The sequence below is a fragment of the Saimiri boliviensis genome, chromosome 17 (genome assembly GCF_048565385.1).
Source record: "Saimiri boliviensis isolate mSaiBol1 chromosome 17, mSaiBol1.pri, whole genome shotgun sequence".
NCBI classification, from domain to species: Eukaryota; Metazoa; Chordata; class Mammalia; order Primates; family Cebidae; genus Saimiri; species Saimiri boliviensis.
In genome coordinates, this window is record NC_133465.1 from 52695247 (window position 1) to 52707776 (window position 12530).

At 42.6% G+C, this 12530-nt stretch overlaps 1 protein-coding gene and 1 pseudogene across 4 annotated transcripts in view; both read left to right on the forward strand.

Annotated features, from left to right (window-relative positions):
• EFCAB3 (EF-hand calcium binding domain 3) overlaps positions 1 to 12530 on the forward strand; it is a 164917-nt gene that overhangs the window by 134672 nt on the left and 17715 nt on the right. For all 4 annotated transcript variants that reach the window (XM_074388810.1, XM_074388811.1, XM_039476427.2 and 1 more), the window contains 2 exons: positions 762 to 833; positions 2261 to 2381. In XM_074388810.1, the coding sequence (XP_074244911.1) occupies positions 762 to 833; positions 2261 to 2381 (193 nt within the window). The remainder of the gene's footprint in view (positions 1 to 761; positions 834 to 2260; positions 2382 to 12530) is intronic.
• Positions 4753 to 5517, forward strand: LOC120366771 (small ribosomal subunit protein uS12-like; annotated as a pseudogene).

Sequence of the window (12530 nt, forward strand, 5' to 3'; positions counted from 1 at the left end):
GACCTCGTGATCCACCCGCCTCAGCCTCCCAAAGTGCTGGGATTACAGGCTTGAGCCACCGTGCCCGGTTTTACATTGAATTTTAAATGCCACAGCACTTTTGTTGTTATCTTTAAAGCATACAGATAGTATTTTTAGTGAATATACTTACCTGATTATTAGTAGCCCAAGCTGATATGCTGTGGGAAAAATATATTCAGCATCTTATCTCCTCTCACCTCTCTCCACCCAACTGCCAGTGCTCCGTTCAATCAACATCAGTTTCATGTGTCATTCAATGTCAATTAAGGTATCACCTGCTTCCACTAACTGTGTCAAATTTTTCTATCATTTCACAGAAACACACACATACCCCTCTAATAATACTCATCATCCTTCCCAATTTTAGAGGAAATGAGGTACAGCTTGGGGGTGTGTTATTATAGGAATAATAAGGGGGCTATAGCATGGGAAGAGAGGGTGGATTCCTTGCTAACATGGCCAGTCTCTGAGAAAGGAGCAGCTGGACAGACTGCAATGACTGGGTCCTCCTGGCTGGATGTTTACAGCCACCATTGCTTCCGTGGGCTGTGGAGGACTCATGTAATGGTGCTAAGACCACTTCAAGAAGACCAGGGCTCACCTGAGCATATTTCCAGCCCTCAAATGCTCTAGTTTTAAATATTAAATCATCCAGAGTATTTTAATTTTTATATTTAAGATATATTCTAATAATTAAAATACATTTTATCCTTGTCCTGAGTCTCAGATTTTTGTTGCAGGAGATGGGAAGGTGAACTTCTCAGACTTTATCAAGGTGCTAACAGATAAGAATCGCTTCCTCAAGGCAGTGGGTGAGTAGAAACATTATGAACAGAAGGCAGTTGGGCAGCTACAACTCACTACACAGCAAACATCATTCACAGGCTTCCAGTTGGGAGACAGGTCAGGAAGGTGTAGCCTTGGATGTGAGTTACTTTTGTACTGCTTCTCCAGAACAGTATTTGCTAAACAAATTGGTACAGTGTTAATTCCATCAAGCAGGCACTTGCACGGTCCAAACACCTTCTGCAGAAGACGCTGCCCTTTGGTCTCCAATGAGATCACTGAGGGAGTGACCAGTGTAGAAAAGATTGGCTACCTTTTATAGTGTCTGAATTCTTTACCAGGTGTATTCACTACTTTGGGAGGCATTCCTTTCATTTAAAAAAAAAAAAACAAAAAACATTTTTTCAGAAAAAGAAAAATGCACTCTCTTATGTTAATCTAGGGTGTTGATAGTATGGTGTTCTTGAAAAAATACCTTCCTCACACTGAAGCCTCTACCCTCAGTCCTTGGGCTGGAGAATCTGTCGGAGGTTAGAGAGCATTAATTAAGGCGTTACTTACTTCCACTAGCTGTGTCAAATTTTTCTGTTATTTTCTCCCTAAGGTTATAAATGACATGTAGGTGTAGTTGAAATATTGTCATTAGTCCTCCCATGGTTTGTTTATGAGTTTAACAAGCTGCCTTGGAAATGCTAACCACTATTCATGTTTTCTAGGATAAATACATTTCAGATTCCAAATACTACATACAGTTTTGAAAATATATTCATTTATAAGCTATGAACTATTCTTAGATAAAGAAAAGTTATTTCTTTTTTTTTTTTTTTTTTTTTGAGATGGAGTTTCGCTCTTGTTACCCAGGCTGGAGCGCAATGGCGCGATCTCGGCTCACCACAACCTCCGCCTCCTGGGTTCAGGCAATTCTCCTGCCTCAGCCTCCTGAGTAGCTGGGATTACGGGCACGCGCCACCATGCCCAGCTAATTTTTTGTATTTTTAGTAGAGACGGGGTTTCACCCTGTTGACCAGGATGGTCTCGATCTCTTGACCTCGTGATCCGCCCGCCTTGGCCTCCCAAAGTGCTGGGATTACAGGCGTGAGCCACCGCGCCGTCCGAAAAGTTATTTCTTATAAGTAGTACTATAGTAATGGGACTTTGCCTAGAATCTTTGCCTAGAACCAGACAGTAATCATTATCATAAAATTCATGTTTGTATTAAAAATATTACTACATTTACTTAGAAGTTATTGAACTAGAAGTATTTTTAAACATTCCATTTTATTCTGTCTGCTCAGTAACCAAAATGGTCTTTCTACCAAATAGAACAGACATTTAGTGTTTTACTGTACCTCTAGTTCCTGACTTGATATTACTGTAAACAATCAGTAAAGAGGTGGTCAATTTCTTATTTCAGAAGGTATTTTTAAATCTCTCTTTTGTTTTCCCTCCATAGTTCCAGAAAAGGAGACCTGTTTGGATTTACCTGGCAACCCAGGGATCCTATTGTTTGAAATCCTGTCAAAGCTTGTAGAGACTTCAGCCCTGCCCAGAAAGTCTATAAAAGAAATAGTAAGGTAAGTGAGAAGGAAAGGAGCAAAAACAGCCTTCTCAGAGGTCTCTATAAAGATGTGAACATGGCAGTCACCTCTTACTAACATCCAACTCCACAGGGTCTGGTCCAAAACTAAGGAGAAGGTATCTGGGCAAATGCCTATGTGCTACAACATGAGACTTGATTTCCTCATCTCCACAGCCCTGCCCAGCTTTAAAACTGCAAGGCTGACCTCAGACCATCTCAGGTCCCCACAGAGGACCTAAGACAACCAAGGAATTTCAGCCTCCTCTATCTCAGGCCAAAGAATCCCAGCAGAACAAGACTTTTCCAGGAATCATTTTGGGTGGGCTTAGAAATCCGTTTGAAATATAAGGCTCTTGGCCGGGCGCGGTGGCTCAAGCCTGTAATCCCAGCACTTTGGGAGGCCGAGGCGGGTGGATCACGAGGTCGAGAGATCGAGACCATCCTGGTCAACATGGTGAAACCCCGTCTCTACTAAAAATACAAAAAATTAACTGGGCATGGTGGCGCGTGCCTGTAATCCCAGCTACTCAGGAGGCTGAGGCAGGAGAATTGCCTGAACCCAGGAGGCGGAGGTTGCGGTGAGCCGAGATCACGCCATTGCACTCCAGCCTGGGTAATAAGAGTGAAACTCCGTCTCAGAAAAAAAAAAAGAAATATAAGGCTCTTGTTCATGCTAAAACTACCAGGGGTCTCAAAAAAATCTCTGACTTGGAGATAAGGTATAGCAAATTCAGACCTCCCAAAGTAGCCTTTGGACTAGAGCAGAACTAGAATTAGACATGAGAATAAAGGATTGAGGAAACATTCTCATCCTTTAAACCTTTAATTCTCATCCTTTAACATACCCATGTGTGTTATTTATTCCAGTATCACTAAAAGTAAATCACCTCAATTTATTTTTATCTTTGTATTATAAAAATTAAACAAATGTTGCCATTATCAGTCTTTTTAACTCTTACTCTTTCAAAGCATTCCAGTCTCCCACCTAGAGAGACTTAAGAGTATAGAATACCACCAACAATGTAAAAATATTCTTCTGCCCCTCAATAGGTAGTCTCTTTGTACTTTCCTATCTCTCTGTCAGATGTACAACAGAGGATGCACAAAATTCTATTTTTCATTCCAATTCAAAGACACTTAGTAAAGCCTGCTGTCGATACACAATTTGATACATTGTTTAACTCCTCAGCCTCAGTTTCCTCATCTATAAAAAGAGAATGTTAATAATAATAACTACCTGATTGGGCAATTTGGGGGCTAATGTGTAATAATACATGTGAAATGCTTAGCACATTATAAGAGTTCAATAAATGTTAGCTGTTATTATTATGTGAAAGCAACTAGACCAGGCATCCCCGAACTACGGCCCTCGGGCCGCATGCAGCCCCCTGAGGCCATTATCCGGCCCCCCACCGCACTTCAGGAAGGGGCACCTCTTTCATTGGTGGTCAGTGAGAGGAGAACAGTATGTGGCGGCCCTACAACAGTCTGAGGGACAGTGAACTGGCCCCCTGTGTAAAAAGTTTCGGGACGCCTGAACTAGACTGAGCACACTCATATTATCTTGAAAATTGAAGCTTCATTTAAAAAAATATTAGGCCGGGCGCGGTGGCTCAAGCCTGTAATCCCAGCACTTTGGGAGGCTGAGGCGGGTGGATCACGAGGTCGAGAGATCGAGACCATCCTGGTCAACATGGTGAAACCCCGTCTCTACTAAAAATACAAAAAACTAGCTGGGCGTGGTGGCGCGTGCCTGTAATCCCAGCTACTTAGGAGGCTGAGGCAGGAGAATTGCCTGAGCCCAGGAGGTGGAGGTTGCGGTGAGCCGAGATCGCGCCATTGCACTCCAGCCTGGGTAACAAGAGCGAAACTCCGTCTCAAAAAAAAAAAAATATTGTAGCCAGGCACCATGACTCGCACCTGTAATCTCAGCTACTCAGAGGGCTGAGGTGGGAGGATCACTTAAGGCCAGAAGCTTCAGACCAGCCTGAGCAACAGAGCAAGACCCCCATCTCTACAAAATTAAAAATTTTTAAAATTAAGTAGGCATGACTGTGAATGCCTGTAGTCCCAGCTATTCAAGAAGCATTTTTGAGCCCAGGAATTTGAGGTTACAGGGAGCAGTGATTGTGCCACTGCACTCCAACCTGGGCAACAGAGTGAGATCTTTCTCCTAAAAAATAAAATTAAGTAGATTTTTTAAACAAGAATATACATATTATCTAATTTAATCCTCACCTCCCTAATGAATATATACTATCATCACTCCCATTTTACAGATGAAAAAACTTCTGCACAGGTCAGTTAAATAACTTGCCCAAGAGGGACTGGTACCAGTATTTTAGCACAGTCTGATTCCAGAACTCATGCTCTCTTACCTATCTCCTTATACTGCCTCTCACACTCAGTAAGTACTCAGGAAATGTTTGCTGATGTTGGTGATTTTATTGTTCCTGTGGCATGGCTGTTATTTATCTGGTTATCTTGTTATTATTTAACTGGTCATCTTATTATTGCCTGGTTCCTAAGGAGATTAAAAATGTTTAAGACATAGTATTTAACATATAAATGGAGACACTTTGAGAGGCTGAAGTGCATGGATCATTTGAGCCCATGAGTTTGAGACCAGCCTGGGCAACCTGCTGAAACCCAGTCTCTACAAAAATTAGCTCTTTCACTCAGGCCCATGTCACCAGCAGGATTGGCAAGCGTCATGGACTTCCTGCTGCTAGGAAGCTCCATAGTCACTGACGAGACCAGAAGTGGCATGATAAACAGTACAAGAAGCCCATTTGGACACAACCCTGAAGGCCAACCCTTTTACAAGTGCTTCTCACACAAAAGGAATTAGGCTGGAAAAAGTAGGGATTGAAGCCAAACAGCCAAATTCTGCCGTTAGGAAGTATGCCAGCATCCAGCTGATCAAGAATGGCAAGAAAATCACAGCCTTTGTACCCAATGGTGGTTGCTTGAACTTTATTGAGAAAAACAATGAAGTTCTTGTTGCTGGATTTGGTTAAAAAGGTCATGCTGTTGATGATATTCCTGGAGTTTGCTTTAAGGTTATCAAAGTAGCAAATCTCTCTCTTTTGGCCCTATACAAAGGCACAAAGGAAAGACCAAGATCATAAACTTTAATAGTGAAAACACTGAAGTGATGGGCCGGGTGTGGTGGCTCACATCTGTAATCCCAACAGTTTGGGAGGCCAAGGCCGGCAGATTGCTTGAGGCCAAGATTTTGAGACTATCCTAGCTAACATGGTGAAGCCCCATCTCTACTAAAAATTTTTTTAAAAGTAGCCAGGTGTGGTGGCAGGCACCTGTAATCTCAGCTACTCAGGAGGCTGAGGCATGAGAATCACTTGAATTTGGGAGGTGAAGGTTGCAGTGAGCTGAGATTGTACCACTGCACTCCAGCCTGGGTGACAGTGAGACTTAGTCTAAAAAAAAAGAAAAATAAAACCCATAGTGATAAATTTTTATATGCAAAAAATTAACCACCATGGTGGCACACTTCTGAAGGCTAAAGCAGGATGATTGCTTGAGCCTGGGGGTCAAGCCTATAGTGAACCATGGTCACCCCACCACACTCCAGCCTGGGTAACAAAGTGAGACCCCGTCTCAAAAGAAAGAAAGAAAAAATAATAATTATATATGTATACACACACACACACACACACACACACACACACACACACATAAATGGAGAGAAAAGTCAGAAATATGTATTTAAATAAATATACAGAAGTAACACAATTCAAAATACGTTAAATAATTATCAAAAAAGTGGCAGAGATAATTCACTTTGTTTCCTGAGAAAGGAGGTCTTGATTTTGTTAATGGTAGAATTTGATAGGTATTCACATAGTTGATACCATGTATTGAACATGTATTAAGTGCAAAGCTCTGAATAGCGTTTTACATATATTAGTTTTTCCCTGGCTAATAACTGGTCTCCCTGCTTGCACCTTATGACTGCTGCTTCCCTGCTGGACAGTCTACTCACAACACTCCCTGTGCCTAGCTGACTCCTTGACTCCTGCAGCACCAAATGAGTCTTCCAAACACTGCAGATCATTATCACTCCTCAGCTCAAAACCTTCAAAACCCTCCCATTTCCCTCAGAGTAAAACCCAAAGTCTTTTTTTTTTTCTTTTTTGAGACAGGGTCTTACAGTGGCATCATGATGCTTCATTGAAGCCTCAACTTCCCAGCCTTAAGTGATCCTCCCATCTCAGCCTCCCAAATACCTTGTATTACAGGTGTGCACCACCACACCTTACTAATTTTTCTATTTTTTATGAAGACAGGTTTTCACTATGTTGCCCAGGCCAGACTCAAACTCCTGGGCTCAAGAGATGTGCTCACCTTGGCCTCTCAAAGTGCTAGGATTACAGGCGTGAACCACAGCCTGGCCCCAAGCCAAAGCCTTTACAATGGCATATTGGCCCTCTATGTGCTCTGCATTCCCCTTTGACCTCTTTGATTTTGTCTCTGTTACTCTGCTCTACCCATGCTGGCATCCTTACTCTTCCTCAAATACATCAAACACACTCGCACCTCAAGACCTTTGCACTTGCTTTTCTCTCCATCTGGTTACTTTTCCCCTGAACAGATCATGACTCACTCGATTAACTCTCACCACCTTTGGGTCTTTGTTCAAATGTCATCTCAGCAAGGCCTTCTCTGACCACCCTGTTTAAAACTGCAAGCCTCCTACCACTCCCTGTCCCCACTTCTCTGCTTTATTTTTCTTCATATTATTCATCACCTTTTAATATATAATAAAATTTACTTATTTATTTTGTTCATCATCTGTATTCTTATGCTAGAATGTAAGCTCCATGAGAACAAGAATTATTTTTTGTGTGTTTTATTTACTACTATATTCCCAGTGTCTATTATAGGAAAATGCTTGGTATACACGAGGAGCGCAGTAATTATTGGCTGAATGACCCTATTTAACCCCCAAATCAAACCTATGAGGTAGATTCTAATGCCTCCATTTGCATACAGGCAAGGAGAATGAAGCACAGAGAAGATCACACTGGATCTCCAGCCCAGACCTTCTCTCTAGGGTTTCCATCTGCCTACTGGGCATCTCCATTTGGAAATCCACAGCCACCTCAAACCAGAAAACTCAAAATTTAATTTATCTCTTTGACCACGCATGCTTGTACTAGTTCTTCCACTTGAGTTTCAGATCTCAGTGCATGGCTTTGGCATCTCAGTGTGTTTACCCACCTGTCTGAGACAAAGGTGCAGCATGATGCTCAGTTGTCACTGCTGTCTCATTCCCTACCTCCAACCAAATCACTAAGCCCTGTCTAACCTACCTCCTCAACATGTAAGCAATGCACTTCTCTCTATCCCCATAGAAACTACCCTAGAGTAAGTCAGCCACTATATTCTTGGACTTACTGCAGTATACAGCCTTGTCACTCTGCCTCCATTTTTGCCATCTCTATCCATTTTCCACACTACAGCCAGATTATAACTCAATCTATTAGAAAATATTTAAGTGACCAGGCACAAATCTAATCACATCATCGTATCACTTACCTTCTAAAAAGCCTACAGTGACCTCTCATGTTGCCTAAGAAAAAGTTCTAACTTAATATGGCATTTTAAAAGTCCTTCATAATATACCCTTTGCTTAACCTCCAGTCTCATATATCTCTTTCTCTCTCTCAACAGAGTCTTGCTCTTATCTCCCAGGCTAGAGTGCTGGAGTGTAGTGATCAAGGCTCACTACAGCTTCTACCTCAGACTCAAACAATCCTCTCACTTCAGCTTCCCCAAGTAGCTGGGACTACAAATGTATTCTTTTGTAAAGACAAGGTTTCACCACATTTCTCAAGCTGGTCTTGAACTCCTGACCTCAAGTGATCCACCCCTTCAGCCTCCAAAGAGTGCTGAGATTACAAGCGAGAGCAGCTGTGCTCAGCCCCCATCTCTTACAACCTCCCTTTTAAACCCCAGATTACATTTAATTCGTGTCCTCAAATACTGCATGCTCTCTCACCTCCTGGTATTTGCCTAAGATAGTTTCTCCCTTTGTGAGTCAGTTTCCTAGGGCTGTCATAAAAAATTACCATAACAAAGCATGGTGGTGCAGGCCTGTAGTTCCAGCTACATGGGAGGCTGAGGCAGGAGGATCCCTTCATCCCAAGAGTTCTGGGCTATAGTGCACTATGCCAAACAGGTTTCTACACTAAGTTTGGCATCAATATGGTGACCTCCTAGGAACAGGGGACCACCAGGATGACTAAGGAGTGGTGAACCAGCCTAGGTCAGAAACAGAGCAGATTAAAACTCTGGTGCTAGCCAGGCGCTGTGGCTCATACCTATAATCCCAGCACTTTGGGAGGCCGAGGGGAGCGGATCACCTGAGGTCAAGAGTTTGAGACCAGCCTGCCTAACATGGCGAGACCCTGTCTCTACTAAAATTACAAAAAATCAGCTGCGCATGGTGGTGAGCACCTGTAATCCCAGCTACTTGGGAGGCTGAGGCAGGAGAACCACTTGAACCTGGGAGGTGGAGGTTGCAGTTAGCTGAGATTGCATCACTGCACTCCAGCCTGGGCCACAAGAGCGAAACTCCATCTCAAACAACAACAACAACAACAACAACAACTTGTGCTGATCAGCAGCAGAACTATGCCTGTGAATAGCCAGTGCACTCCAGCCTGGGCAACATAGCAAGAGCCCTATCTCTAAAATAAATAAATAAATAAAATTACCACAAACTCTGTGGCTTAAAAAATTATTCTCTCCCAGTTCTGGAGGCCAGATGGTGTCAGTTAAGACCACACCCCTGCCTTCTCCAGGGGAGAATCCTTCCCTGGCAATTCCAGCCTCTAGTGATTCCTGGCATTTCTTGGCTTGTGGCAGCATAATTCTTATTTCCATTTTTTCAATGCCTTCTATTTGTGTCTCAAATCTTCCACTCCTGGGTGCAATGGCTCATGCCTGTAATCCCAGCACTTTGGGAGGCTGAGGCAGGTGGATCATGAGGTCAGGAGTTCAAGACCAGCCTGACCAACATGGTGAAACTCCATCTCTACTAAAAATACAAATATTAGCCGGTTGTGGTGGTGTGTACCTGTAATCTCAGCTACTCAGGAGGCTGAGGCAGGAGAGTTGCTTGAACCCAGGAGACGGAGGTTGCAGTGGGCTGAGATCTTGCCACTGTATTCCAACCTGGGTGAGAGAGTGAGACTCTGTCTCAAAAAAACACAATCTTCCTCTCCTTTCTTTTATAAGGTCACTAGTCATTAGATTTAGGACCCACCCTAAATCCAGGATGATCTCATCTCAAGATCTTTAATTTAATTAAATCTGCAAAGATACTTTCCAGATAAGGTCCCATAGCAGGTACAGGGCTTGGGACTTCAACATCTTTTTGGGAAACACAATTCAACCCCACTACCTATATATGCTTAGCTGACTCCTGCTTATCCTTTCTTTCCCAGTGAGTAGTACTCCCTCTGAAAGGCCTTCTCTGCCCCCCAGTTCTGGGTCAGGCTTGCTCCTACAAGCTCTTCTCTCCCTATCATACAGCACATTGTACTGTTGACGTTACAGGTTTAACAGGCAGCCTTGTACATTAGATTGCGAGCTCTGAAAGGACAGGGACCGTGTCAGGCTTATTCATCTCTTTCCTACACCTAACAGAAAGCACAGAACATACAGGCGCTTAATATTTGTTGAATTTAATTGACTTTCCCAAGATTATGTAGCTATTAAATATCTGATTCAGCAGTTCAATAAGAGAATGTCATGAGAAAAAGACTTAGAATATAGTCTACATTTGTATTTACAGAACAGTGACAGATAAATTGGCTAAAACATGAGGTTTGTATAGGGAAGCAGGAAGAGATTAAGGTGGAAAATATGTACTGGATCCAGACTACAGAACATCTCTTCTGAGAGTTCCTCCAAGCAGTGGGGAGCCATTGAAAGAATTGGGAGAGGGGAGCAGTGAGGAAGAAAGATTTTAATAGAGGAGTGGAGTAGTTTGACCTGGAAATAGTATATAGAAAAGCCTGGTAGAAAGTCAGACTGATAGCCAAGAGACTAATGAAGAAAGACTACTTTTCCTCTGGAAAGTAGAGGAATCAAAGGGGACTGAGCACTGTGGCTCCTGCCTGTAATCCTAGCACTTTGGGAGGGGGAGGCAGGTGGGTTGCTTTGAGACCAGCCTGGCCAACGTAGCAAAACACCATCACTATAAAAAATACAAAAATCAGCCATGCACAGTGGTACACACCTGTAATCCCGGCTGCTTGGGAGGCTGAGGCACAAGAATCGCTTGAACCCAGGAGGCAGAGGTTGCAGTGAGCCAAGATCACGCCACGGAACTCCAGCCTGGGTGACAGAGCAAGACTCTGTCTCAAAAAAGAAAGAAAAAAAATGTACTTACTGAATGCAAGACCTCCCACTAGCCCCCTTCTCTTTCCATAGTTACCAACATGTTGGAAGCTAGATTTATACCACCCAAGTAAAATTTTAGAGAATTCCTCTCCGGGGAAATTGACTAGCCCAAGAAAAAAAATTCACACTCACAGTTAAAAGTCCATTGATAAAACAAGGCTCGGCCGGGCGCGGTGGCTCACGCCTGTAATCCCAGCATTTTGGGAGGCCGAGGCGGGTAGATCACGAGGTCAAGAGATCGAGACCATCCTGGTCAACATGGGAAACCCTGTCTCTACTAAAAATACAAAAAATTAGCTGGGCATGGTGGCACGTGCCTGTAATCCCAGCTACTCAGGATGCTGAGGCAGGAGAATTGCCTGAACCCAGGAGGGGGAGGTTGTGGTGAGCTGAGATCGCGCCATTGCACTCCAGCCTGGGTAAGGAGCAAAACTCCGTCTCAGAAAAAAAACCAAGACTCTATCAATAAGCTTTAACACACCAAAGAGCTTCCAATTGCCTTACAGAGTGCTTACTCTCATTCTAAAATAGGAATAGATATCCAAAGAATCAAGGGACATTTAAGAGTCAGGCATAGTGACACATGCCTGTAATCTCAGCTATTTGAAAGGCTGAGGCAGGAGGACCACATGAGCCCAGGTGTTCAAGTCCAGCCTGGGCAACATAATGAGACCTGCATCTCTTTATAAAAAAAAAAAAAAAAAAAAAGATATTTAAGGAATATTATTATTAGATCATTAATATTAAAGAAATCTTAAAATAAGAAGGAAAGAAAGAACAAACTGGGCCGGGCGCGGTGGCTCAAGCCTGTAATCCCAGCACTTTGGGAGGCCGAGGCGGGTGGATCACGAGGTCGAGAGATCGAGACCATCCTGGTCAACATGGTGAAACCCCGTCTCTACTAAAAATACAAAAAACTAGCTGGGTATGGTGGCGCATGCCTGTAATCCCAGCTACTCAGGAGGCTGAGGCAGGAGAATTGCCTGAACCCAGGAGGCGGAGGTTGCAGTGAGCGGAGATCGCGCCATTGCACTCCAGCCTGGGTAACAAGAGCAAAACTCCATCTCAAAAAAAAAAAAAAAAAAAGAACAAACTAAAGTAGAGATAGAGCATGATACAGTAGAATTATTGTAATATCCTCCAACATATGAGGGGAAATTTGCATTCATGAAATTAGAATAGGAAACTATATAAAAAACACATTCAAAAGAAAAAAATTAAAGCTCTTGAAAATTAAAAATAAGATAGCAGAAGTAAAAATTTAAATTAAGAAAATCTCAGAATATTAGAGAGAAAACAGCACTAGAAAATAAGTCCAACATTCCAAATAATAAGCATTCTAAATAGTGAACAAGAAAACCAAATGGAGGCAGGAAATTATCAAAGAAATAGTCCTAGAATATTTCCCAGAACTCACACACATGAGTTTATAGATTTTAAATGTCCACTGAATATCCAGCACAATGAATAATAAAAGACCCATACGCACACATGGCACATTACTGTAACATTTCAGAACATCAGGGAAAAGATACTAAAAGTTTTTAATAAGGAAAAAATTTTACTTTTCTGCTTCCAAAAAGGAAACATAGCACTGAAAGCCAGAAAATAGTGGACCAGAGCCTAAGGAAAAATGATTTTCAAACTACCCAGCCAACTGCAAAGTATAACAGAAAAGACACTTTCCAGTCACCACGGCTCAAAACAT